The sequence below is a fragment of the Acomys russatus genome, chromosome 23 (assembly GCF_903995435.1).
Source record: "Acomys russatus chromosome 23, mAcoRus1.1, whole genome shotgun sequence".
In the NCBI taxonomy this organism is placed as follows: Eukaryota; Metazoa; Chordata; class Mammalia; order Rodentia; family Muridae; genus Acomys; species Acomys russatus.
Window position 1 is genome coordinate 25,299,310 of NC_067159.1, and position 26,968 is coordinate 25,326,277.

The 26,968-nt window shown below is 42.2% G+C and overlaps 2 protein-coding genes across 2 annotated transcripts in view; one reads left to right on the forward strand and one right to left on the reverse strand.

Moving 5' to 3' along the window:
• The window catches only part of Myoz2 (myozenin 2), a 1,071,004-nt gene that overhangs the window by 292,555 nt on the left and 751,481 nt on the right, over positions 1-26,968 (reverse strand). The window lies entirely within an intron of this gene.
• The window catches only part of Sec24d (SEC24 homolog D, COPII coat complex component), an 88,757-nt gene that overhangs the window by 39,990 nt on the left and 21,799 nt on the right, over positions 1-26,968 (forward strand). Inside the window, 5 exon segments of the mRNA XM_051165561.1 lie at positions 7,024-7,162; positions 9,943-10,058; positions 15,058-15,182; positions 21,742-21,933; positions 22,715-22,808. Of these exon segments, the coding sequence (XP_051021518.1) occupies positions 7,024-7,162; positions 9,943-10,058; positions 15,058-15,182; positions 21,742-21,933; positions 22,715-22,808 (666 nt within the window).

The following is a 26,968-nucleotide window of genomic DNA, read 5'->3' on the forward strand; positions in this document are numbered from 1 at the left end:
CCTCTCCACATTGAGCCGACTGTGACTCTGTGTGTGTGAGGGCAGGTTCTCCTTCTCTTTGTCTTTCTTTGGAGCCATCTACATTTCCTTATTCTGTTTCTACTCTTTCACTGGGTCCCATGGAGGACTGCATCTCTCTAGAAACACTGTTGAGGGAAAAATTGTAAAATCACTCAAACTTGTAAAAGAGAGAATTTTCCGGATGTATAAAATATAGTAGAGACAACCACAAAGAAATTCTTAAAAACATAAATGTGATCTTTGAGTTGTGCATGGAAGATATATGGTGTGCTGTTTAATATCACTCAGAAAAAACATATTTCCCAAGAAGTCAAGTCAGTGTGCGTTCAGAGATTGCCAGAGGTAGGGGGTGAGTAACAAAGGTTGGGATTGCCTCTCAAACTTCAGCCTAGCCTAATGGGATGTCCCCTGTTCATGAAGGCCCTTATATCTGAACTACTGCTTATTGTCATCCTCAGACCCAGCTCTGGCAAGAGTGCCATGTACCAAAGGAACATACAGAGCTTCTTTTTTCAGAGGCTCCTTGGGGGAGAACCTCAAGGCCAGTGCAGAAGTTGTTGCAAAGCAGTCCCCAAAGAAAGGCATTTTGATTTCCTATCATGTGACCAACCATGTGATCTGGATTTAGTGACCATTTGAAATTTTTCAAGAGTGTGCCAGCCAGTGCTGAACTCACCACCCTCCTGGTGTCAGGGATTGATGACATCGCTGGCAAGCCAGTGGTCCAATGGGAGGATACGAAACCTGAAACTGGTCCAGCTTGGCTAAGTAGGTGCGAAGATGCAGCAGCATCACTCACTGAGCTATTCAGGAGCCAGAGAGTGTACCACCAGCTTTCTGGGATGGAGACTAACAGCATTTGGTCTCATGTCTACACACTCTTTCCAAACAAGATTGTGCCAATTTTGTCCAAAGAGATAAATACTGAAAAAGAAGGAGCAGTGATTGAAAGTGGGGAGTGCAGTGAAAGGGTGCAGGAGTCTGGGGGAGAGGGTGTTCACAGGACCTCTGGTGCTAAAAGGTAAAGACTGTGCCAAGGTATGGGGCTTGTGCAACCCAGCCCCTCTGTCTATTGTTGTTGTCACTGTTCAGGTCTTGTTTAGGCAGCCATATTGTTCTAGCAATGTCGAAGATGTTGCTTCCCCACCATTTCTGGGAGAGAATTATTCTTTCCTAGAGATGACACTTGGTTATCCAATACAAAGTGGTCAACCCTGAAATTTTCTACATACCGACAAAACTAAATGGTCTCAGTAGTTTATAGCTATATATTTATGTGTGTGCATATAGAGAGATATGGAGATATATAGCTATAGATACGTACACACATACATGCATACATATATATATATACACGTATATATGTGTATGCATGTATGTATTAATCAAAGTAAAAGAGACCATGAATTTGAGAGAGAATAAAAGAGGAATTGGGGACGGATTGGAGGGAGGAGACATGGGAGGAAAGAGGGGAAATGATGTGATTATATCTGAATTACAATTTTAATGTAAACAAAGTGTCTAGTGAGGCAAATGCAAGACATAAGAAGAGACCAGCAGGCGCTCACCCACAGTGTCCTAGATGCCATTAGCCAGGACGTGACTAATCCTAGGCGTGGTTGCTGGGCCTCATACCAGCATCAGCATCAGTCCTGGGCTTTTCTCTTGGCTGTGGATGCAGCTCCTCTCCATCACAGTGCGGCCCAGAGCATGACTCAGCACTGGGCTCCATCTCCTCTGTTGTTACTGTGTACCTTGATTGCCAGGGTACAAAGCAGGAGGTGGGTGCTGCTGTGGGAGTGCTGGCCTCCTGATGCCCTTTGCTTTTAGGCTACCTTGCCTTGGCGTGTTGTGCTGGTGGCTGTCTCTAAGTCCCAGCAGGATCTCTGTTTTCCTATATAGTTTCAAAGATAAGTTGGCAAAATATTAACAACATTCAAAAGTTTTTCCTGTTGCCTTAGTAAATTTGGTAATCGCTTTAATTTCTATGAAATATATCCATTAACCCGTCTTTTACTAATTTGTTTTCGAATAGTTTTCAACTGTTGAGTAATTTTAGTAAACTTTGTATTTATTAATTTTATGATGTACTAAGCTGCTCGAAGCTGGCCTAAGTGCTACTAAAGTTACACAAGCAGTTGTAACCATTATCTTGGACATTACCCATGGAGAACTGTTTTCAATTTCAGTCTCACAGTGCCACCTCCTGGATATAGTCTATAAAAACAACTTAACATTTTTGGCTTTGTGGGTTTGCTGTTTAGCTGCTTTCTGGAACTCCTCACTGTCCTAGAATAGAAACTCCACAACAAAACTTGCGGGCCTAGAGTTTTATTTTGTCAACATATGCCCTGTGTCAAGGCTTTCCTCAGACTCAGGAGCCCCCTCCTGCAGTCTCCCTACTGCCAGAATCACAGGCTTCTGCCTTAACTCGGCATTGTGTTTACAGTGCTCATAACAATACAAACAGCCAAAGACCCACAGAGTAAAGATCTTGAAAAGAATCTCGGGTGGGTTTTCCAGCACATGGATTCGTTCTCTTGAGCATCTGATTTTGCTTTGAAGGTACAAGCTGTGGCTAGTTTCACATCTCCTTTCTAAAGCTAAAAATAGCTTTTGTTAGTGCTGCTCACTAATGTGTCCTTTCTGCTCATGTCCTGGCCTTTATAAAAAAAAACTGCACATGTGGACTTGTTTCTCTATTGTCTGTTCTAATGCATGGTAAAGTCCCACTCAGGCACACGGTGAAGCAGAGCCCAAGGCAAGACTATCACAATTGCCTGAAAGAGCTAGCTGATCATTAAAATGGGGATACTCATAAGGTTTGGTCTTCCCTTCCCCTTCTCAGTGCTGGCATTTTGTCTGTTTGGAACCTGGCAGGCCTTGCGTGCATCAGTCCTGTTATATCTGAAAAACAAAACAAAGCGGCAACAGAAAGCTGCTTCCTTTGGGGTGACCATCACATTTGGCTCTCACAATCTTTCCATCTCTCCTTCCACATAGATTCCTGAGCCTTGAGGGAAGGGGTTGATGAAGCTACCACATTTGGCTGGTGGTGGCTGAGTGGTCCAAAGTCTCCTTACTCTTTGCACATTGTGCAATTGTGGGTCTCTGTGTTACTAACTCCTGTCTACTGCATGAAGAAGCTTCTCTGATGAGGGCTGAGCAATGTTCTGATGGGTATAGCAGTATATTATTAGGAATCATTTTATTGCTATGTCCCTTTATAGCAAACGCTAGGTTTTCCTCTAGGCCCATGACCTGTTTAGTCTCAGGTTCCTGGGCACCTTAACAGTGTAAGTTATGGGTTCTGTCTCATAGATTGAGCCTTAAATCCAATCCAAAAGTGGTTTCTTATTTCCATAACATTTGTATATCTTGCAGGGTGGTCACTATTGTAGGTCATGGGGTTCGTAGCTAGCCAATATTAATTATTACTTTTCTCTTCAAGTAGCAGGCAGCAAGTACCATCCAGAACTATGAACTCTCATTAGGAGAAGTGAAACTTGTAGTTAGGCACTAGTTTGATTTCCACATGTTTAATATTAGCAATAGGGTCTAACCATTAGGTCGTGGAGAGTAACCAGTAGCCTTGGCAATAGCCCATGATGTTTGCATACTCTATAGGACCCTGTTGGCCAACTCTGAATGGTAATTTTGCATACACAAAAAGATACATTTTATTCAATTAAAATATTTTAATGAAAAATAGTATCAATGTGCCCTTTGCCACACCCTGGGTAATCTAAAATCCATCAAGTCCGTCCATCTGCGCGCTTGCCCTTCTTCAGTGTTCTTGTCACTTATATGTTGATAAACTCACACAGAGTGGCGTCAGGACTAAGAATAGTCAGGAGAAGACAGAGAGATGACAGAGTGTGCAGAAGTGTTCTTCTAGAAGCTAAAGGTGAAAGAACACACACTCAGAAGACCCTGCTGAGGCTGGTGTGATACGAGGCCCTCGGTGAGGAAAGTGAGCAGCTTAGCTGGCTCTGGAGAAGAAGGAATTTCTTTTCAGTACATATTCATTAAAACTAAACCTAGAAGGAAAGGCCGCTCAACTCTTTCTGAGCATATGCACCCAGCTATGGAGCAGATAAGTGGACAGCGGGACAGAGACTAAGTCTTGGTGGTTTTCAACACAGTCTGAGAGATTGAACAAGACCGTGTCTTTTACAAACCCTTTTCCTGTCATCCCCAAATAAAAGGCAAACAGCTAAAAAGCTTTTAACATTCTTTACTGACACCCTGGTTGTCTGAAGACCTTTCTTTCTTATCACAGTCCACTTTCCAAAGGAGTGAACACAGAAAGTGTTCTTAATAGCCCAATTGTACCTCTGACTTGACTAGTTTATTGCTGGACCCCCGAGCTTACCTCTGTGAGTGTGACCCTGCCAGGACTGGAATGCTCACATGGTGGTTGGTGATAGTTCCCAGACATTTTAGGCAAGGTCTGCCTTTGGGCAAATCATAATATTGAAAAGAAAGGCAAATTTCCTTCTGTTCCCAGTGGCTTGTCTAGGAAATAATAGTGTTGTATTTATTTCTAAAGTATTTCAGGGAATCGATTGTAGTCTTTGAAGTCTTTGAAAAACAAAAGGATAAAAATAAAAGTAGAATCTGACCACAGTGAAGGCAGATTTCGGAATTCCCCCTTATTGGCTTCAGAAAGTGTGCTCTGTCTCGGGGGTGGTGGGCAGCGCGCGGAGGCGGTAGACAGAGGTGGGCAGCAGCAGGGCAGAGGCGGTAGACAGAGGTGGTGGGCAGTGGGCAGAGGCGGTAGACAGAGGTGGTGGGCAGCGGGCAGAGGTGGTAGACAGAGGTGGTGGGCAGCGGGCAGAGGCGGTAGATAGAGGTGGGCAGCAGCGGGCAGAGGCGGTAGACAGAGGTGGGCAGCAGCGGGCAGAGGCAGTAGACAGAGGTGGGCAGCGGGCAGAGGCAGTAGACAGAGGTGGGCAGCAGCGGGCAGAGGCGGTAGACAGAGGTGGGCAGCAGTCTTTCTGTTCCTGTTCTCCAAGCTCTAGTCGCTGTCCTCCGCCTTTTTCTTGGTGACTGCATCCTTCTGCTCACTCTGGTTCTTGGATCACTTTTTATTGCTGCTAGCTAAACGATCAAACTAGCTAGTTTATGTCTTTAAAACAAAAAAGTTTATATAAAAACATCACTGTGTACATCTATATGAAGGTTTGAAGCAAATTCCTAGATGCTTAAAAGTGCCTCTCAATTTTCAACAACTAGTTCACAATCATAATATAGTCCCCCGAAGGTAGATTTTCTGTCCTCCAGGTCATTTTTTATGAGAACATTTTGCAGTAAGTAAGAAGTTTAACTTCAGAAACCCAAGTACACTTCATACTATCCAGCCCGAACCCTCCCACTAAAGTTTTTCATGTGCTAAGTGCTTTTTAGAGATATAAAATTGTTCTAAATAGAAACAATAGTAGCTACCTTCCTCCAGCCAACTGTGGCAAGAGCACGTCTCTACATGCACACATTAGTCCCTGGCTCAACAACTCCCCACCCTACCCCCTCTTTCCTCCACTGCTCTGAGATCTCACAGCTCATTTCTGAAACCTCAGGAGCGGGTCGGGTCAGCTTTCACTTTGAACATCTGGCAAAGGCAAACATCAGGACTGGGTTTTCTAAGCCTTTAGGAGAAAAAGGCCTGCTGTCCCCTCACCCCCACCTGCTGACCCCTCACCCACAGCTGATGCTCCCTCACCCCTATCTGATGACCCCTCACCCTCACCTGAAGTTCCTCACCCCCACCTGATGACCCCTCACCTCCCACTTGATCGCCCCTTAACCCTACCTGATGATCCTCACCTCACCTGACGAGCCTCACCCCCACCCTGATGATCCCCCAGCTCTTCAGGCCCCCATAAAAAGAAGTCTTCTTCATTTACAACTTTATCTTTAAAATTTTTTAGTTGACGTGAAGAGCCCTGCAGTTCTCAGGCGTTTCTGAAAATGTTCTCTTTAAACAGGTTTACAAAGGGTCTTTGTAGTTTTATTGCAAAACCTGGAAGCGCTAAGAAACAAGCAGTGTCCTAATGCTGGGACTCTTTACTTTCAGTCCGGCTTTCTGCATTATGTCGATGAGAAAGATGCAGTTAAGTCAACTTTTCTTCTCTAGTTCTGTCAAACATGACCAGCCACCCTGAGGATGCTATGAAGCTTTGTCATTGAATATAGTAACAAAAAGGCATAATCAGCCCCCAGCCCTAAGTAACTGGCCATTCTTGTATATTTTTCGAATAGTTTCAGTTTTCAAATTTTCTTTATTAAAGTTATTCATTTTATTTTATGTGTGAGTAATTCGGCCCTATGTATGGATGTGTACCACGAGTGTGCTTGGTGCCCATGGAGGTCAGAGGAGAGCATCAGATCCCCTGGAACTGGAGTTGCGGATGGTTGTGACCAATCATGATGGTGCTAGGAACTAAACCTCAGTCCTCTGGAAGGACAGCAGGTGTTCTTAACATCTGAGTCATCTCTCTAGGCTAAATAGGTTTATTTTAAAAGAAGTCATTTGTATACGTTGAGAAAACTTCACGAACAACATGCTGTCATATACACTAGACCCTTAAAATAACTATCTTATTATTCTGTCAGGAGTATGTACAGTTTAGCAGCGTGTGTGTTATAAGCATCAGGGACATTTTACCATAAGCTTAATTAACTATTTACATTATCATAGTAATATATTTTATTCTCTCTCATACACATATAGGTAATCATGTATACACATATTGACATCGAAATGCAGGTATTAACATATGCTTATAAGTGAGATATTCTGATAAATGGTATATAAATCTAACAAACAAATATTTGAGTGTGGTGGACTGTGTCATAATCTTTGACTTCAGTGGTGGTCAGGGAGGAGGTCATTACTGTCCTGGCAAACACTCAGTTAAGAGTTTCCAAATCACTAGGGGATTTCCATAGCACCCAGAATCCCTGCGCTTCCAAATGATGTCATCTTCTTCCTTCTTCTAGACCCCATTATACTTGGTAAACCATGGGGAGAGTGGACCAGTGAGGTGCAACAGGTGCAAAGCCTACATGTGCCCGTTCATGCAGTTCATCGAAGGTGGAAGGCGCTATCAGTGCGGATTCTGCAGCTGTGTGAATGAAGGTAAACGGTGCCATTAAGTGCACTTCGTAAAGGGATTTTATTTAAACAGCTATCAGTGCGGATTCTGCAGCTGTGTGAATGAAGGTAAACGGTGCCATTAAGTGCACTTCGTAAAGGGATTTTATTTAAACATACGACGTATGACACTCCTTGGCTTAGGAAAGACAGACTTTTTGTCTGGGTGACCCTACTTGTAATGTCCCTAAATGGAAGCCGTTACTAATGGAACCAGGTTCCTGATATCTGTGGCTGCAGGGATCCCCCACATGGAAATTGTGGTTTAGCTTGGCATAAAACTGAAGCATGGTGTAGCTGTGTCTCCTTCCACAATGCCCTATTTGAATGTGATGGGAGAGTTTGCTTCTTGCCTTTTCCAAAGATAAGTCTTAGAAACTTCCCTTTTGTCAATCCTGGGGCTGTTCTTGGTGTTTAGAAAAAGCTCAGATAAATCCAAGGGCCTTTGCATTCTGACGTAAATGTTGAGTTTTAAGGAGGTGGAGACATTATTATTATTCTCTGATTCCGTGTGTTTTTGTTTCATCCCCACACAAAGCCACGAATGTCGATGTTAGTGTGAGGGAGGACGCAACAGCGAGAGCTCTTAGAGAAGACAATTGTCCCACAAGCACGAGGGTGTGACTTTGGTCCTCAGCACCCATATGAAACCTAAGCAAAGCATGGTGATGCATGTGTGTAACCCTCAGGGCTGAAGAGGTGAAACAGGAGAATTCCCAGGGCTCCCTGGCTGGCCAGCCTAGCCACGTGGTCGAGCTCCAAGTTTCAGAGACCCTGTCTCAAGTAACAAAGTGGAGGGTTCCTAAGGAACAACAGCTGAGGTTGACCTCTGACCTCCTTTGTACAGCCATATACAGAGAGAGAGAGAGAGAGAGAGAGAGAGAGAGAGAGAGAGAGAGAGAGAGAGAGAGAGAGAGAGAGAGAGAACCAGGCGAAATAGTAAGAGAAGGCCAGGAGATGTATGACTTGAATTTTAGTTGATAATAAGTAACAGATAATGCTAAGTGTTAATGAACATGTAAAATTAATTTGAAAAATCCCATTATGTATAGGTGTGTGAGTGTGAGTGAATTCTACATTAAGCTATATTGAAATTGCCATTCCACACATTACAAACCAGATTTCTCAGAAATCTGTATAGCACATACACTTAACCAAGTCACCGTGATGTCCCGGCCCTCCGTTTATTTACTTCACTGAGAGAGATTGTCATCCTCCCTTCCTGTAATCTTTCAAGACGTTGAATTTGCCAAGTTCAGGGTCAAATGTGTAAATGCAAACCCCATAGAGCTCATTTCTTTTTCTTTTCTTTTCTTTTCTTTTTTTTTTTTTTTGTTTGTTTGTTTGTTTGTTTAATTTTTTTCCCGAGACAGGGTTTCTCTGTGTAGCCTTGGCTATCCCGGACTCACTTTATAGACCAGGCTGGCCTTGAACTCACAGCGATCGCCTGCCCCTGCCTCCTGAGTGCTGGGATTAAAGGCGTGTGCCACCACGCCCGGCTATAGAGCTCATTTCTTAAGGAAGTAGCCATGATATGGTTAAGAACATTGAATATTCTAGCTTCCCTTAAGTTGTTTGAAAGTTCAACTTTAGAAAAAAATAGCCCTGTTACAATTTGCATAAGTCCATAGCTGAACTTAAAGCTAAGCGTTGGTTTCAGCCCAAGAGGTCCGGCTTTTGTGGTTCTTACAAAGGGAGATGCTGTCCTTAGCAAAATAGTTAAAGCAGAAGCATTGGTGCCTTTCCCACGTGCTGTGAACAGAAGTTTCGCAGCCTTCCCTGGCCATCTCCAGGCAACAGGAGCTCTTTCGAGCAGAGACACCAGGCCTTATTTGTCCAAGTGTTCAGTGTGTGAGTCATTAGTCTTGCTCTGCTTTTGGGTGACTTCCAGAACCTTGTTAGAAGCAACCTTCCGAGACATTTGAATCGAATTAGGCTTCAACTGAGATCTTACAAGTGCCGTCTTTCCCTAATACAGTATTCTTCTGCACCGGTAGGGCCAGATGCTAGCCGATTATCCTGTGAACGCCAGGGGCTGAAGACATTTCTTAATTAAGGTGTAACAAAGATCTTAGTTGATAGTATAATCCAAATAATCAGCATTGGTCTCTGTCAGGTACGTTAAAAATTCAAATAGAAAACTAAGTTTTTAAATAAGAGGTAACTAAGTAAAGGCACATATCTGGATGTGTAAGCTTGAAAACAGCAGCACTTGTTTTCCCCTAGGATTTCCAAAATTACAAACGTTCTTTGCCACCAAGAACCTTTATGTGCTCAAAAGCTATCATTCTGCATGAATGTGAATATTATGGTCTATGGTTTTCTGTATGTATAAAATATTTCATGATTAAAATGTCGTAGTACATTTTTATTGAGAAATAGTAATGAAGCAGTCCATACTGGTGATAACTATATATAAATTTACATAGTCCTATAGATAGAATTCCAGGCAGATTGATTTGACTATTAAAAAATCAAAATTTATATATGATAAACTATTATAAACATAATTTATAAACATAATTATAAACATAAATATAAATTGTAATGATTTACAACATACACAAGAGTCAAAAAGTTAGTTTAAGAAAGGAGAAAACTCATATGTTTCACATACTTCTATGACATGCTCTCAAAATAACAGATACTGAGAACAACTTGTCTTCTTTCTCCTAACTCCTTTCTTTTATAATACATTTTGAGAATTTGTTAGGTTGTCTGCTTATGAAAACAAAGGATTTCCTGCCCTATTTTGCTTTCCTTAGTTCCTCCGTTCTATTTCCAACATCTGGACCACATTGGAAGGAGAGTGGACCACTATGAGAAGCCAGAGCTGTCGCTGGGATCCTATGAATACGTCGCTACTTTGGATTACTGCAGAGTGAGTGTTGCCAGGACTTAGCGTGTTTCCGTGTTGGTGCTGAGTTTTCAGCGAACAGCGTCCCTATGTACAGACACAACTTGGCTCACAGATAGAGCATCTCCTGTGAGATCCAGTCTCTTGTGAAAAGCATTCTGTTTTATGGCAGCATTCCAAAAGTATGATAAATGGGAAATCTCACCCAGAAAACAAGACGCCACGTAACTGTAACCTTTGGAGCTTCAGCTTTGCCTTCCTTTTATCTAAGTAAAGATTATGGTAAATGCACACGGTTTTCAAGTTTAATTATAATCTAAAATGTAAATGAAGTAGAATAATGAGGTAGGGATTTGGATGGTGAAAAAGTTTATTTTATATATATATATATATATATGTGTGTGTGTGTGTGTGTATATATATATATATATATATATATATATATATATGACCTAAAATGTGAATAACAGAATCATATTTTTCACTTATCATTTTAGTTCATCTTAATATTGATTTTTGATAATAAAATTAGCATTTGTTGAACACCATGTGTGTCTCTGCTAGATACTTCCTACATATGTGTTGTATTCTTTAGCGCTCACAGTGAGCCCGTGTGTTGTGTGTCACATTGTATGAGGACAGGCGAGAGAGGGTATAAGCTGCAGATCATATGTATAGAAAGTGATGGTGCCCATTGAAACTGTCTGTCCCTCCTGCTAGTATATCATGAAATGTGTAGCCAAAGGTCCTGAGTTCAGTTCCCAGCAACCACATGGTGGCTCACAACCATCTATAACGAGATCTGGTGCCCTCTGTTGGCCTGCAGGGATACATGAGGCAGAGCACTGTACACATAATAAATAAATAAATAAATATTTAAAAAAAAAAAAAAAAAAAGAGTCAGCATGGAGTTTCCCTGAGGAAACACAAACCTAATTTTCTTTCTGAATAAAAATGTAGATTTGGTTTTGTTGGTGTTAATTGTAATTCATTTTGACATTTTCTGGATACTTTGCATATCCAATTTGTCTTCATACTTTTAAGAATTACCTCAAATTAGCAATATGATAAACAAGTTAAAAAAACATGCCTGATAAGAGGCATGTGTAATTTATACATTGGGAAGGAAGAATGGTCAGAGTACCGGAGGAGAGCTGGGTCAGAGAGGTGTATAGAGGGAAGTGACGTAAGCAAATTAAACCAGGAGCAGATAGCCAGGTGTGGTGGTGTACGCCTTTAACCCCAGCACCTGGGACGCAGAGGCAGGTGGATCTCTGTAAGTTGGAGGCCATCCTGGTCTACATAGTGAGCTCCAGAACAGCCAGAGCTATAGAGTGAGACCTTGTCTCAGAAAAACAAAGAGAAAATATAGAAACAAAACCAAAACATGAGCTGAGAACAGACTGTGGATGTGGAAGGAGAGACTACAGAGTGACCAGAAGTGGGTCACAGAGGTACAGATGACTCAGTCACATCTCCTCAGGGGCTCCGAAAACAGTGGCAGTGACTGACGTGAACTCATATGAATTCAGGCATTTTTAAAGCACTCTGTCAAATAAAACATATTTACCACCACCATCCTGGCTCAGGTCCAGGGGCACTGTGGCTCTGTGCAGGGAGTATTTTGGAAATGGCCGCTACTTAACTCGAGAGAATGCATACTGGGGACTGAGAATTAAACTGAAGAAGTATTTTGAGACAAATCTGTCCTATTTCCTGCTGGGCTTAGCATTGTGTCTTTGAGCTTTTAGATTTATTTTTTTATGTACATGGCAAAGGAGGTGTCAGGACTGACAATATGTGGGAGAGCTTCTAGGACTGGGGATGGTTAAACGAAGGGAGGCACAGACACACACACACACACACACACACACACACACACACACACACACACACACACATTCACTGTTAGGCCTGAGTGTTTAGAAGTGTATTGTCCTGTTGGATATGTTCCCCTTAATGCATATGGAGTGTTCTTCCCTGTCTCTTCTGATTAGCTTTAGTTTGAAGTCTATTTTTATCAGATATTAAAATAGCCACACTTATTAGCTTCTTGGATACATTTGCTTAGAATACTTTTTTGTATCCTTAATCATCAGGTGATGTCTTCCTCGATAGTGAGTTACATTTCTTGGGTGTAACAAAAGTGATTTTTTTTTAAAATCCCATCTGTTAGCCTGTATCACATTCTTGGGTTTTTCCTCCTTCTTCTACCTCTATTATTTATATATATGGGTTTTCAAAGTGTCCGGTTTTCCTGGAAGTTTTGTTGCCTGTATATATATATATTTTTTTTTTTTTAACGCTTAACATTTTCTTTGACTGAAGTATCCATTTCTTTCACCCTGTCCTCAGCATCTCAGATTCTTTCTTCCACTTTTTGTACTCTGTTGTTGAGGCTTACCTCTAGGGTTTATGTTGGAATTTCCAAATGTTTCATCCCCAGTATTATTTCAGTTTGGGCTTTCTTTAGTGCAGTGGTTCTCAACCTTCCTAGTGCTGTGACCCTTTCATGCAGCTCTTCATGCTGTGGTGACCCCCAACCACAAAATTATTTTTGTTGATACTTCATAACTGTAATTTTGCTACTGTTGTGAATCATAATGCAAATATCTGCTATGCTGGATGGTCTTAGGTGACCTCTGTGAAAGGGTCATTCAGTCCCCAAGGGTGTCACAACCCACACGTTGAGAACCACTACTTTAGTGGTTCTATTTGATTCTTTCAATTTTACTTTTATACCCTGAAATGTTTTCATTATCTCAATCAGCTGTTTCTTTTCATTAATGCATTTATTCATATCATCTTTAAGGTTCTTGAGTGTGTTCATAACTGCCATTTTGAAGTCTCTCTCATATGCCCCAGCCGAACTGCTTTTCTCAGGGCCTTATTGCAATACAGTTGTTGGCTTCCGGAGGAGGCGTGTTGTCTTGGCTGTTCATGTTTCCGGGCATCTGGAACTATGATGTTTGAGTTGTTTCTGATTGAGTGTTTTTGTTGGGTGGATGTTCAGTTCACTGGTTGCTGTTGCCCACTCTGGACCTTAAACAATGTGTAGGGCCTGGTAGGGAATGTTCCTGCTGGTCAGCATGAGACACAAAGGAATGGAGATGTTCTAGAAGGAAAGGCTGAGATGAGGAGCAGGAAAAGAGCTAAGGAAACCCTGAGTCTACACCAAGAGGAAAAATCCCCGGTGGAAGGCTGGGTGGGAAGAGGGATTCCTACAGGCAAGCTGCAGCAAGGCTGAGAGTAAGTCCTGAGGACCACAGTGGGGGACAGAAATGATAGTGAAAGTTGCTTACCTGCGTCTCAGCCCAGTGTCGGGGTCTCAGGTAGAAAGTGTCTCTGCAGGTTGGTGGCTAACATAAAGAAATGGATGTGGCTGGAAGGGAAGGTTGAGAGGGTCTGTGGGAAAGAGCTAGGGGGCCCTGGGTCCATGCCAAGCAGCCAGAAGAAGACCAAATGGTTGAGAGATACGGAACAGTCAAACCCACTTTCAGGTTTGAAGCCTTTGCCTTGCCGTGTAGTGCTGTAGTGCTGCCACTGATAGAAACCGGAAGGCAGTGTGCTTTGGAGGAACTACAGATTAACTTTACATGTGTTTAAAACAAGTCTCAGTGAGTGAAGGATTCCCTAAGAGACGAGCTGGCTAGAGTTACGAAACAGGGCAGTGAGAATGACTTATGGTGAGTGTACAAGAGCACAGGAATAGTAAGACACAATTGGAATAGTCACCAAGAGGTCTTGCGTTAATTAATGGGGGTGGTTGCTATTTTCATTTGACATGATCTATATTATGAAATAGAGGAGATGAGACTTGGGACTTATTTGAGAAGAAAACCTCACACAGACACCAGCAGAGCTCCCTCATTCCATGGCTGTCCTGGACTTTGGATTGGAAAAGTGACATTTTCAGATTGATTTTTAAGTCTTATAAATTTTTATTTGAACTGGAATATTTTCTTAGAGTAGTACTATGTCTGATCTTATGGTAGATATGGTTTGAATCAATGAGACCATTTATAATTATTATCATCTAGTTACATAATAATTGAACTATATTTTAATTGTAGAATATTTTTATGCTTTATCATAAGATGAAAACCTGTTGGTCTTGGGACTTTATTCTCTAGTGGAGGTCACTGATGATATTTGCCTGCGGCTTTCTTTTCTAAACATTTTATAAATCCCAGCTGAAGGATTGCTTCCTTATGAGCCATTTGGACACCAGCCAGATTGGGGAACAGTGAGAGCTCATTTTCATAACAGCTGCTTTACGTTACAGTGACCATTGTAAAGACATAGAAAAGGGGCCATTTGTCCTTACCACAAATATGAAGGAAAATTGGAAAGTATTTTATAATGTACATTTTAAGGTATGGCATTAAACCTTAATAGACATTTTCATGTCTGTAGTTGACCGTGTTGGTATATTCCTGCAATGTCACCAGTGGGGAGGCTTAGGCAAAAAGATTGACAATGTATTTGGGGCCAGCCTGAGATATACAGCAAGACATTGCCTCAGAAAGCAAAAGAAGTTATACATCTAAAACCAAAGGAACTTGTAAGAGAAGAAACCTGAAAAATCATGGTATCCCAGTTCATAAAGCTTGACTACAGCTTCCAAAAATGTTCATTTTCACTTATAGTCCTTTTTTTAGCATTTCTTCTCAGGGCCCCAAATGCATTTCTTTCTGTAAGGGAGCAATGCTGCATGCAAGGCTGGCTCCATACTGAGCCTCCCTTCTGCGGTCATGGTAGAGGACTCTCAGGAGATATAAAAGTGAGCTCTCTCTCAGTTAAACGTATAGAAAGTTCACATCAGAACCTGGAAAATAAGCAGCTGCTTTTATCCTTTTTTAGCGTCAGGATGACTGACTTTCCTAGGAAGCTATTTGATCCACAGATGTTATAGCCTGAGAATTGAGTGAAACATCTGGCAGGCCTCAAGAGTTTGTTAGCATTTCATTATGGGATGTACTTACTTTGTGTGTGCTTCTGTGCTGTGTTTGCTTTCCTGCAGAAGAACAAGCCTCCCAGCCCACCGGCCTTTATCTTCATGATTGATGTCTCGTACAGCAACATAAAGAATGGTCTTGTCAAGCTCATATGTGAAGAACTGAAGACCATGCTGCAGAGACTACCCAAGTAAGGGAGACTGCTGCTGTCCTTCTAGGAAGTAAACCGCGTTGCTGAGTTGGTGCAGACAGGCTGGTTAATACCGTTTGCTCATGAGAACATTGTGGTTAGTTATAAATCAAACTGCGCCGTTCTTCTGAGTATTTAAAAATGTCAGAGTGGATGTTTGTATAAGGAAAAGAAAAACAGAGAAAGAGAAACAATGACGGGTAAATGAAACATCTCAAAATACTTTGTAAATTACAGGAGAATCCCAACAATAAGTAAGAAAGTGTGTGGGGAAAACTTTGGAAGCCTGCCCCACAGAAGATGTTGCTTGGTTGCTGATAGTGGCAGAGTCCAAAGGGTCCCAGAAAAGTGAGCTATTGTTACATGGAGGGATGCAATCTTTTTAGTCACATTCACTTCTGTCCTTGTGATGTGACCAGGCTCCATGCTGCCGCCTATGTGTCCTGGCTTAACAGTGTGAGGCCAGCCTCTCTCCTGTTATTCCAGCAAGCAGCGCTTGGAGGAAAGACAGAAGTTCTGCATGTTTGCCTGCAGCTAAGCAGGAGACTATACCCTGCTGTGACTCAAAGTCAGCCTTGCATGCTGCTTTTAAAAGGCTAACCGGTATATTACTTGCTTTAGCACGAAAAGGGGAAATAAAATAGATGGCAATTTTAACCATAAAATATAATTGTGTGCATGCATAGCCTGCGTTAAATTTGGCAAAAAAAAAAAAAAAAAAAAAAAAAAAAAAAACAATAGGCCAGATTTGCTGTGAAAGGTGAGAAAGGGGGTACATAGGAAGCACTTTTACGGAAATAAAACCCTTAAAGAGAAATTTGAAAAATTGCAAGAAGTGGCTCATAGCATCCTTTCATTTTTCTCCCTGGTCTTCCTGGCTAAAACTAATACCCTGGCTAGGTTTTAGTAGCTGCCTCTGTGGACAAGCTAGCTGTTTAGGACTGGAGCTCGCACCTATCATGGAGACACAGGTGTAAGGGAGTGCTGTCTCCCTGCCAAGAGGCCATGCATAGAGGAAAGGAAGGTCAGGACCAGCTGTGCGCTCCACGCCTTCTACCGCCTCTCTGTCTTGCTGAGCACGTGGGGAGCAGCATCTGTTCCAGACTGGGGTGTTTGGGTAAGGAAGTGCTTCTCGGCCTTTGAGTGCCCACCCCTCTGTACTCTTTCCACCCAAACTGATGCTTTGCCTATGAGAAACTCAGAGGAGTGGGCTCTGGACCTCCCAGGAGCAGCCTTGTTTGTATCTGTTGAACTGAACTCATAATATTGTTGAGATGGTTTGTAAAGCAGGGAGGATGTTTGAAAAACACTGAGGTGACTTCACACAGGCCTGGGGTGAAACGCGTGCTGGAGCCAGCTGCAGGTGGCAAGCAAAGTAACCCCGATTCCGCTCCCCCATCCCCCACCCTGCCTCCGTACCCTGGGACTGCTGGGTCTTATATTTTCAGAGAGACTTGAGAAGGATGGGTTTTCTCTAGAGATTATGTGCTTCGTTGTGGAAATTCTCTCATGGGCTGTTTGAAGTGTAAATCTGAATTTTGCATTTAGTTTGAAAGAGAGAGAGAGCCACCACTTTAGTTTATGGAAACGAGCCCTCCTTTCATTGTCTCCGCTGAGTCAGGCTAGCCTGTCTTCACCAGCAGTCCCTCCACAAGCCCCTCGTTCCTTACCAGGGCCAGTGGTGTGACATTTGCAGTGCGTGGGTCTGAGATCTGCAATGACACATCCTGTAGTTCTCACTGTAACTGCACCCTCTGTGGCAGAAGTCAAGAGAGAAAAGTTGAAGGTTACAGCTGGTTGCTCTCTGACCCTGTTCCAATCTCTCTGAGCTACAGATTTTCAAGCCAAGTGTCTTCATCTTTTAAAAAAGAGACCCTGCTGCTTTCAATCTGCAATTTGTTTTCGTCTCTCCGCATATGCAGCTTTCTTTGTTTCTTTCCCTGCTTCTTTGTTTCTTCCTTTCACTGTTAATACTGAACCATCGATTTGATTTCTCTTTTTGTGCTGACCCAGGTGAAGATTTGATTTATCTTTTTGTAGTAACGCAGGTGAAGTATTTTTCTTTTAACATGGCCTCTATAAAGCAGTCTGCATGTGCTTGGTGTTCTAGAATGTTCTGAATCTTCTGAAAAGAAGAGTCCCTATCTCTTCGGTTTGAATTTGTATTTGGCCTTGTAAAGTTTCTAGGTTCTTCTGACTTCTTTGGAACAACGAAGAAAAACACTTTAAAATCATTCATGTGTTATTCCTATCAAATCATTGGGTAATTTTGACTTTTTGTCAGCTTGCAATGTCAATGGACTAAAATATTGAAAATGGGGCTGTCAGGACAGCTCAGCTGATAAGCACATGGCTTCATTTTATTTTATTTCAAGTGCAAGAGCCTGAGTTCAATTTCCAGACGCATGTAAGAAGGCCAGGCACTTTGCCTGGCACCTAATCCAGCATAGCTGGTGAGCTCCTGGACAACGAGAGACTTTATCTCAAAGTAAATGGATGATGTCCCGAGGAGGACACCCAGTGCTGTCTGCTGGCCTTCACTTACCTGCACACACGTAAATACACATAAACATTATAAAAAATACAACTGTTTAAAAATATTAGACATACATGAATTTGGATTTTTGATTTATCTGCTTAGTAATGTCTGCAGTATTGTTCTGCAAGATTCATGCTGTTAAACAGTCTGGCTGCAGTTGGAACAAGTGCAGCTGAAAAGTGGAAGAGTAGGGCCAATTAACCCCCAATAGCTTCATGTTCCCACAGAATCATGCGGAGTCCTTATGTGCACACAGGATCACACAGAGTCCTTACGTACACACAGGATCACACAGAGTCCTTATGAACACACAGGATCACACAGAGTCCTTATGAACACACAGGATCACACAGAGTCCTTATGAACACACAGGATCACACAGAGTCCTTACGTACACACAGGATCACACAGAGTCCTTATGAACACACAGGATCACACAGAGTCCTTACGTACACACAGAATCACACAGAGTCCTTATGTGTGCCCAGAATCATATAGAGCTAATGGAGAAAGGTATGTTCATGTGATATAATTTATATATTATAATGTTGAGGGAATTTTCAGACAATTATAACATTGGAGAAGTTTTTGAATAGGTTTGTGTTTATTTCTCAAGTTAAAAAAACATTTTTCTATGAAGATAAGTGATAAAAGATGTGAGATGCTCTGATTAAATGCTTTTTTTTTTCTGAGACAGGGTTTCTCTGTGTAGCTTTGGCTGTCTTGGACTCACTCTGTAGACCAGGCTGGCCTTGAATTCACAAAGACCCAACTGCCTCTGCTTCCTGAGTGCTGGGATTAAAGGCGTGTGCTGGCTTTTGGTTAGATGCTTTTAAAACGTTAATTTAGATTGTCATTGATCCCTGCAGATCCCAGGATGGTCCTTTCTACCTAGAATATGCCCAAATCCTGTGAAAGGTGTCAGTCTGGAGGAGGGACCGTGTGTGTGTGTGTGTGTGTGTGTGTGTGTGTGTGTGTGTGTTTCTACCTACCCACCCCCTCTGTGTATGTGTGTGCATGTTTCTACCCACCCCCTCTCTGTGAGTGTGTGTGTTTGTGTGTGTGTGTGTGCATGCGCCAGTGTGTGTTTCTTCCCCCACCCTTTGTGTGTGTGTGTGTGTGTGTGTGTGTGTGTGTGTGTGTGTGTGTGTTGCCTTATTTGACTCCATAGAATCAGCCACTCACGACTTAACAGCTGTTTTTACTTATGCAGTGAGAGGTTACTGGGAAGCAAAGGTGAATGAATGATGTGCTGGTGAACTGTTTGTCAAATAAAGCTGCGACTTGCACATTTGTTCATTGTGCATGTCAATATTCCTAGCCAGGCTGAGTTTAAAGCAGAGTTGCACCATCAGGTCCTAACTTTGGACTTGTTTACAAACGAGCAGAAAGAAGGAGCTTATTTTGGCTCACAGCTTAAGGGTATACATTGTCATGACAGGGAAGCCAAGCTGGGTCGGTTATATCGCATCTGCAGTCAGAGAGTAGAAAGTAATGAGCACCACTGTACAGCCCTACCCATCTCCCTCCCCCTCTCCCTCCCCCCTCTCCATACCCCTCTCCTTCCTATCTCTGATTATTTATTTTTAATTATGAGTGTATGCACATGAGTGCAACTTTCCAGGCTTATAGAAGAGAATTTCAGATTCCCCTGAGGCTACAGGAAATTGTGAGCCATCTGACATGGGTGCCAGGAACTGAACTCAGGTCCTCTGCAAGACCTCTACATGCTGTTAACCACTGAGCCATCTCTGTAGCCTGGCTTTGTCTTTTTTTTTATCCGGTCTAGGACACCCCTGTCCCCCCAAGGAAAGTTACTGTCCACCTTGGGGATCAGTCTTTGATCTAATCTAGATAATTTGTCACAGACTTGCCCAAAAATCTGTCTGTCCGTTGATCCTCAATCCAGTCAAGTTAACGATCAGGGTTATGCACTACGGGCTCTACCTCGACACCCCACAATCCAGTGTTTCACCAACATATAAGTCATCCTCAAGAAAATACCAATTCTCCATCGCAGTAGACACTGGGAAATGGCGCAGGGGGCGGGGCCTTGGCTGGGGGCAGGGTAGGGGGCAAGTCTAGGGCATTTCCTTCTATGAGCTTCTGGCTGCACACTAAGAGTCCAAGGAAAATGCTTTACAGGAATTTAGATGAGGAAATTACTTCTAGCTGGTGACCTCAGGGGATTTCACAGAGGAAGAAGAATTTATGTTTGGTCCTGAAAAGCAAGATTTTAATAACAGAGGCAGAGAAAGCCTTGATTCAAAATGTAGCTCAGGGTGGCGCAGCATACAGCAACTCAGGACATGCAGCTACACACGTGTCTACACATGTGTGGACCTGTAGATGAGGACCTTCGCTTCTGATGGCATTGCAGATGTCCAAACTGTAAGCATCACTCATTGCTTTTACAACAGGTTATGAGAACCTTTTAAACTTTACCCATTTATCAAAACCACAGTGGAGAAAGAAGCAAAACAGGAAAAACAAAACAAAACAGAAAAACGGTTTTATCAGCCTGTACTCTGGAGTATGCCATGGAAGCTGATATTTCACACACCCACCCACACACACACACAGAGAGAAAGAGAGAGAGAGAGAGAGAGAGAGAGAGAGAGAGAGAGAGAGAGAGAGAGAGAATTGATTATTGTTTGAGGGGTGTTTGTTTGTTTGTTGTTTTTGAGGCACTCTCATGTAGCTAAGGCTAGCCCTACACTCCTAATATTCCTGACTCTATCCTGTAAGTGCTTGGACTGCGGACAGCACCACAGCCTCAAGGCATCATTTATGTTATGGGAAAATTCAGAAATGAGCAGAATAGACTTCCCCAGGAAAGGGTTTCACTGAAGTCTAAGAGTCAAGGAAAATGTAATGCACCTTTTTTGTGGTTGTCACCGAAACGCTGAGCACTGGGTAGTGTTTACAATTGAGACTCTGGAGTGCCTGGAGTATGGATATTTTATGTTAAGGCAGTTGGAAGTGGGCGGGGATGCAGCCAGGAAGCAGGTGATTAGAGCGTGTGCCACTAACTTCGGAGAGTCTTCACTACTGACTGAAGTGAACGCGTGCATTCTTCTATATTTTCAGGAACATTAACACCTTGTTTGGAATTCCTAAAAGAAAAGATTTGGAGATTCCATCTTCTTGTCATGACTATCACAAGCAATCTTATTTATAAGTGTAATTTATTGCTATTACATGTTTTTGTGGTATGCTGCTGAAATCTAGCTATTGTTGCACTGGTGTTTAGTAGGATGCGCAGTAAAAGTGTCACGCAGGAGCTGAAAGTCAGCAAACAGCTGTCCTCTCAGCAACACGAGCATCCCCTCTCTCCTGTTACTTCACACATCTTGTTGGTTCGGGTCTTTCAATAACTTTTGAGCATGTTTTATTTATATGAATGCAATATTCCTGACATTCTAAAAAAAAAAAGTCTAATTTCCTGTGAATTAAAAATAAGCTGGGCACAGTGGCACATATCCTTAATCCCAGCATTTGGGAGGCAGAGTAGGTAGATCTCTATGAGTTCAAGGCCAGCCTGGTCTACATAGTGAGTTCCAGGACAGCCAAGGCTACACAGAGTGAAACCCAATCTTGAAAATACCAAAAGTAAATAAAGAGAGAAAAGAAAAAAATACATGAGCAGATGTTTTTGTGCTATCTAATCCTTGACCTAGAATTTTGAGAATGTTTTTCCTTGTCAATCTGCTTATTTTTGAAGTAATCTGTATCCCTTCCTGCCATGTTTCACTTTCCAAGGTCAAGAGAAATTAAAACCAGAACATTACATCTGCCTTTCATACGTTCTATAGGAGGTTTAGATGTGTATTTAGGGAGAAGCCTAGTCTCGCAGGCAGAACACTGAAGAAGGCTAACCTCTCTCCAAATCCTGACTCTATGGTGACCTCATCACCTCAGAACAAGTTCTGTATTCTTAAGAGCTCCTGCCTCAAGTCAGGTTTTCTTTTTTTTTTTTTTTTTTTTTTTTTTTTTTTTCTCTCTCTCTCTCTCTCTTAGGGAAGAACATGAGGAGACATCTGCAATTCGAGTTGGTTTTATCACATACAACAAAGTTCTCCACTTCTTTAATGTGAAGAGTAACTTGGCCCAACCTCAGATGATGGTGGTGACGGATGTTGGAGAGGTCTTTGTTCCTTTGTTGGATGGGTTCCTTGTCAACTATGAAGAATCTCAGTCTGTGATTCACAAGTAAATATTCTGGATCTTCTAATTAAATGCAAATCAGATGTGTGTTTTAAGTTGTACTGTGTTTCAGCTCAACTACAAACATTATTTGGCTTTGTCACTTGGGGGCGGGGTGGGGGGACAGGGTTGAGTTAGATTATACAACTCTTGTCATTTATGTTAGATTTACCTCTTTCTGGTGCGGACAATTTTTAGCATATTCACTCTTGACCCTTTAAATTCTGTCTCCTTGGTGGAAAGGGAATGGAATGTGTTCCTGGCATGTACATGAACATATTAAGACAGTACTCTTAGCTGGGCGTGGTGGCGCACGCCTTTAATCCCAGCATTCGGGAGGCAGAGGCAGGCGGGTCGCTGTGAGTTCGAGGTCAGCCTGGTCTACACAGTGAGTCCAGGACAGCCAAGGCTACACAGAGAAACCCTGTCTCGAAAAACAAAAACAAACAAACAAACCAACAAAAAAACAGTACTCTTTAAAGAGTTCTGGGTAGTATAAATAGGTAATATAGTGAATCAAAAAGTATGTGAGAAGACATTAGTTTACTAACTGTTCCCTTCAAAGAATAGGTTTTGGTGCCTGTGCTAAAATATCTTTCCCCGAGGAGTGTCCCCAACCCCAAGGAGTTTCTTTATCGGGTTGCCCATTCCCTGTGGGTAACAGTTACCCGCATATGCTGTTCATCCAGTAAATGCCCTATGTGTTTAGGTTTGAAACATTTATTTTCTGAAGTTTATGACAGACTTGCTGAGCATTAAAACCCTTTCCCCATTTCCTTTTCCTCAGTTTACTGGACCAGATTCCTGAGATGTTTGCTGACTCTAATGAAAATGAGACAGTCTTTGCTCCTATTATCCAGGCTGGCATGGAAGCACTGAAGGTGAGAAATGGCCACCACTACTTGATAGTAGATAGAGTTTGTAACAGAGAGATTAAAAAGGGAAGTTTCGTGTATGCAGATACAGTTTTCATCAAAGCCCTCAGTTATTAGGCTTGCTAAGTTTGCCCGGTTTTCAGGAGGAAGTCACCCAAGCCACAAGCACTCCCAGTGTTTACATCCCAGTGCTGTTAGCATCAGAACAGATGATGTTGTCAGGATTTCAACCTATGCTCTCCCTTTGGCTTTTAGATGAACTTTTTTTTTTTTTTTTTGAGACTTGATGGCCTGTGACCATATGGTAGGGGAAGAAGTTCCCTTCGGTCATAGACCTAGGGGAGGGGATAGGGTGAAAGCGGGAGGGAGGGAGGAATGGGAGGATACAAGTGAAAGGAAAGCAATTGAGATGTAATCTGAATAAATTAATTAAATATAAAAAAAGAAAAAAGTCAACGGGAGAAATCTAGATCTGGGTGCCCATGCTTGTAACAGTATCAGCTCATTGGTGGAGGCAGGAGGATCAAGAGTTCAAGGTCATCTTGGGCTAAATAATGAGCTCATTGTTAGCCTGGACTACATAAGACATGTCTCAAAACAACAAACAACAATAATAAACCAAACAAGTAAAGTCATTCAGACCCCCACCAAAAAAAAAAAAAAAAAAAAAAAAATAGATGAACTTTTTATGGTCTGTCTTTAAAGTCAATTCATTCAAGTTGGAACTGTAGGCTATGAGGAGAAAAAAAAAATCCTGTCCTGTCCTCTCCTTCCTTGGGGCTTTCAAGTACGCAAGGGCAAGGCCTGGGGACAGTTTGTGTCAGGAAGTGACTGATGCTCATGGCCTCCCTGACTGTCATAAGTAGAGTAAAGGTTGGCCTGTGTCCACTGGGGAGGCTGAGCTGAAACGACATTGTATCTTCTTAGGACGGAAGAAGGCAGTGTGATCTAGAAGCCCGTGTCTCCCGTTGCCACTTCTCCAGCACAGTTCAAATCTCGCTGGCCTTAACCACTCTTCCCTAGCCTTGGTTTTACAGTTGTGTCATTAAAGTTAACTCCATACCAACTTTTGGAAAAGAATGGCTGACAGGAGGAATAAAGACACACAGGGGCAGGGATGGGGTGGGGCTGAGCCTATGAACTGACCCCACGTGAATGGTGCATCCACTTCTATAGTCTGACCCTCATACCCCACTCTTGTTTAGGTTTTTCTGATTTCTGAGTGTTTGGGTGTGGTACCAGGAGCACTTGTTCTTGGTGCTATGAGTGTTCTTCGACTATCAGAATTACTGGCAATTTAATGTAAATCCAACAATACATTTCCCATTGCACGTGACTTGGAGGTTATAACCCACCTCTCTGAAGCTGTCACTGATGAACAGAAAGCCTTGGGAATTATGATCATCCACATCACAAAAAAAGAAATGCAAACCTAATCTATCTGGGTTTTGGTTTTTTTTTTTTTTTTTCACTTTGAAAATGTTTGTTTTGTTGTCAGTGATGTTCTCTTCTCCAGTGAGAAGTTTACAAGTAAATTTCTCCACCCAGCACAATTCATAAAAGACCCTAAGACTGGAAGCAATATTTTATGCACATGCTTAACATCTGAGGGGCATGATGAGTGAGGGATGACAAGCTGTTATTTGCCTAAAATTTAATGTCGGTTCTGATAAATCATTGTTCATAACAATAATAACACACTCTGAAGTTGCTTTGCATTGTCTGGTGTGGCATAGAGCATTCTCTGCTATCCATTCATGACAGTCAGGTTCACTGTACATGTGTCTTTATATCATTTGCATTATATTTTTTTTATTCACAAATTTATTCTTAATTAATTAAGGCAGTATATAAAACCGTCTTAGGGCTATAATTGCTGTGATGAAAACACCATGACCAAAGCAACTTGGGAAGGAAAGGATTTATTTGGTTTACATGTCTATATTACTGTTCATCACGGAAGGAAGTCAGGACAGGAACTCAAGCAGGGCAGGAACTGGAGGCAGGAGCTGATGCAGAGGTTATGGAAGGATGCTGCTACTGGCTGGGCATCATGCCTTGTTCAGTCTGCTTTCTTATAGAACCCAGAACCGAGAAGTGACCCCCTCTGCAATGGAGTGGGCCCACTCCCACCAATCACTTATTTAAAATACCCTACAGCTGCATCCTATGAATGCATCTTCTTAATTGAAGTTCCTTGCTTCCAGATAACTCTAGCTTGTATCAAGTTCACATACAACTAGCCAGTACAAAGACATTGGTGTTGCTGAGCACCGTGGCATATGCCTGTAATCAGAGTACTCAAGGAGGCAGAGGCAGGCAGATCTCTGTGAGTTCAAGGCCAGTCTTGTCTACAAAGCAAGTTCAGGACAGCCAAGGCTGTCTCGAAAAAAGAGACCCTGTCTCGAAAAGCCAAAAATAAAAATAAAAAATAAAACAGCAACAAAGTTTATGTTTTAAAATGAGAAAAAAAAAACTAGTATCCAAACATAGCAGTTCAGATGCCTTCCTGAATGCAGAGTCAGGTCCTGAGTAGCTGAAAATCAGACTTAAATTAGTGTAATTTAGGTAAGAATCCTCTAAGATTCTCACCTGTAGCTTTTCTGTTGTGCTGTGTCCATAGCATTTTCTAATCTCAGGCTTTTTCCTCCTTCTCATGTGGTCAAGTCTATATTTCCTTCAGACTCTGACACATGCAGAAATCAATTACATGTGAGTTGCTGACAAAACTGTCCACCTATGTCAAATAACTTGATACTTAAAATTCTGAGTAAGAATTGGGCAAAAGTGTTCTGGAGAGATGGTGATTAAGAGCACTTGCTACTCTTACAGAGGACCCAGGTTCAGTTCCCAGCACCTACGTGGTGGGTCACAACTGCCTGTAACAAAATTTGATTTTTTTTTTGTAGGAGTGTAAACAACCTGCCATATATAAAGTGCTTTATAAGTCTGCAATTAGTGAAATTATAGCTTTAAAATGAAGTGATTGAGTAAGAATAAATATATCTACTATATATCTCTTTACATATGTGTGTGTTGTACTCTTGTAAGATTTTTGTGTGTGATGCTGGCGAGGATGTGGGGAGAGAGGAACACTCCTTCATTGCTGGTGGGAATGCAAGCTAGTACAGCCACTTTGGAAATCTATCTGGTGCTATCTCAGAAAAATGGGAATAGGGCTTCCTCAAGACCCAGCTATTCCACTCCTTGGAATATACCCAGAAGATGCTCCAGCACACAACAAGAAAATTTGCTCAACCATGTTCATAGCAGCCTTATTCATAATAGCCAGAACATGGAAACAGCCTAAGTGTCCCTCAGTAGAAGAGTGGATAAAGAAACTGTGGTACATATACACTATGGAATACTACTCAACTATTAAAAACAAGGAATTCCCAAAATTTGTGGATAAATGGATTGAGCTAGAAATGATCATAATGAGTGAGTTAACCCAGAAGCAGAAAGACTCAAATGGTATATACTCACTTATATCTGCATACTAGCCCAAGGGGCATGTCCCACGAAAGCCTTCACTTACCAGGAAACTGGGACAGAGGGGAAGGCATCCTATTGGGACTCTAAATGAGAGACGCGTGGGAGAATAGCAAAATAAAGAGATATAAAGACGGCCCTAGAAATCTACAAGTAGAACATTATGATAGGCAGATTTGGGCCCAGGGGTCCCGCTCAAACTAAGGCACCAGCCAAGGACAATACAGGAGGTAAACTTTAAACCCCTTCCCAGATCTAGCCAATGGTCAGAACATTCTCCACAGTTGAGTGGAGAGTGGGATATGACTTTCTCTGTACTCTGGTGCCTCACATTTGACCATGTCCCCTGGAGGGGGAGACCTGGTGGCACTCAGAGGAAGGACAGCAGGTAGCCAAGAAGAGACTCGATATCCTATGAGAATATATAGGGGGAGGTAATCCCCCTCAGGAACAGTCATAGGGGAGGGGAAATAATGGGAAAATGGGGGGGGGGCGAGGAATGGGAGGATACAAGGGATGGGATAAACATTGAGATGTAACAAGAATAAATTAATAAAAAAAAATGAAAAAAAAAAGATTTTTGCGTGTGTATGTATGTGTGGTATATGTATACAAATGTGAGCATGTGTATGGGTACATGTGTTTGTGAAGGTGTGTATTCGTGTGTGTGTGTG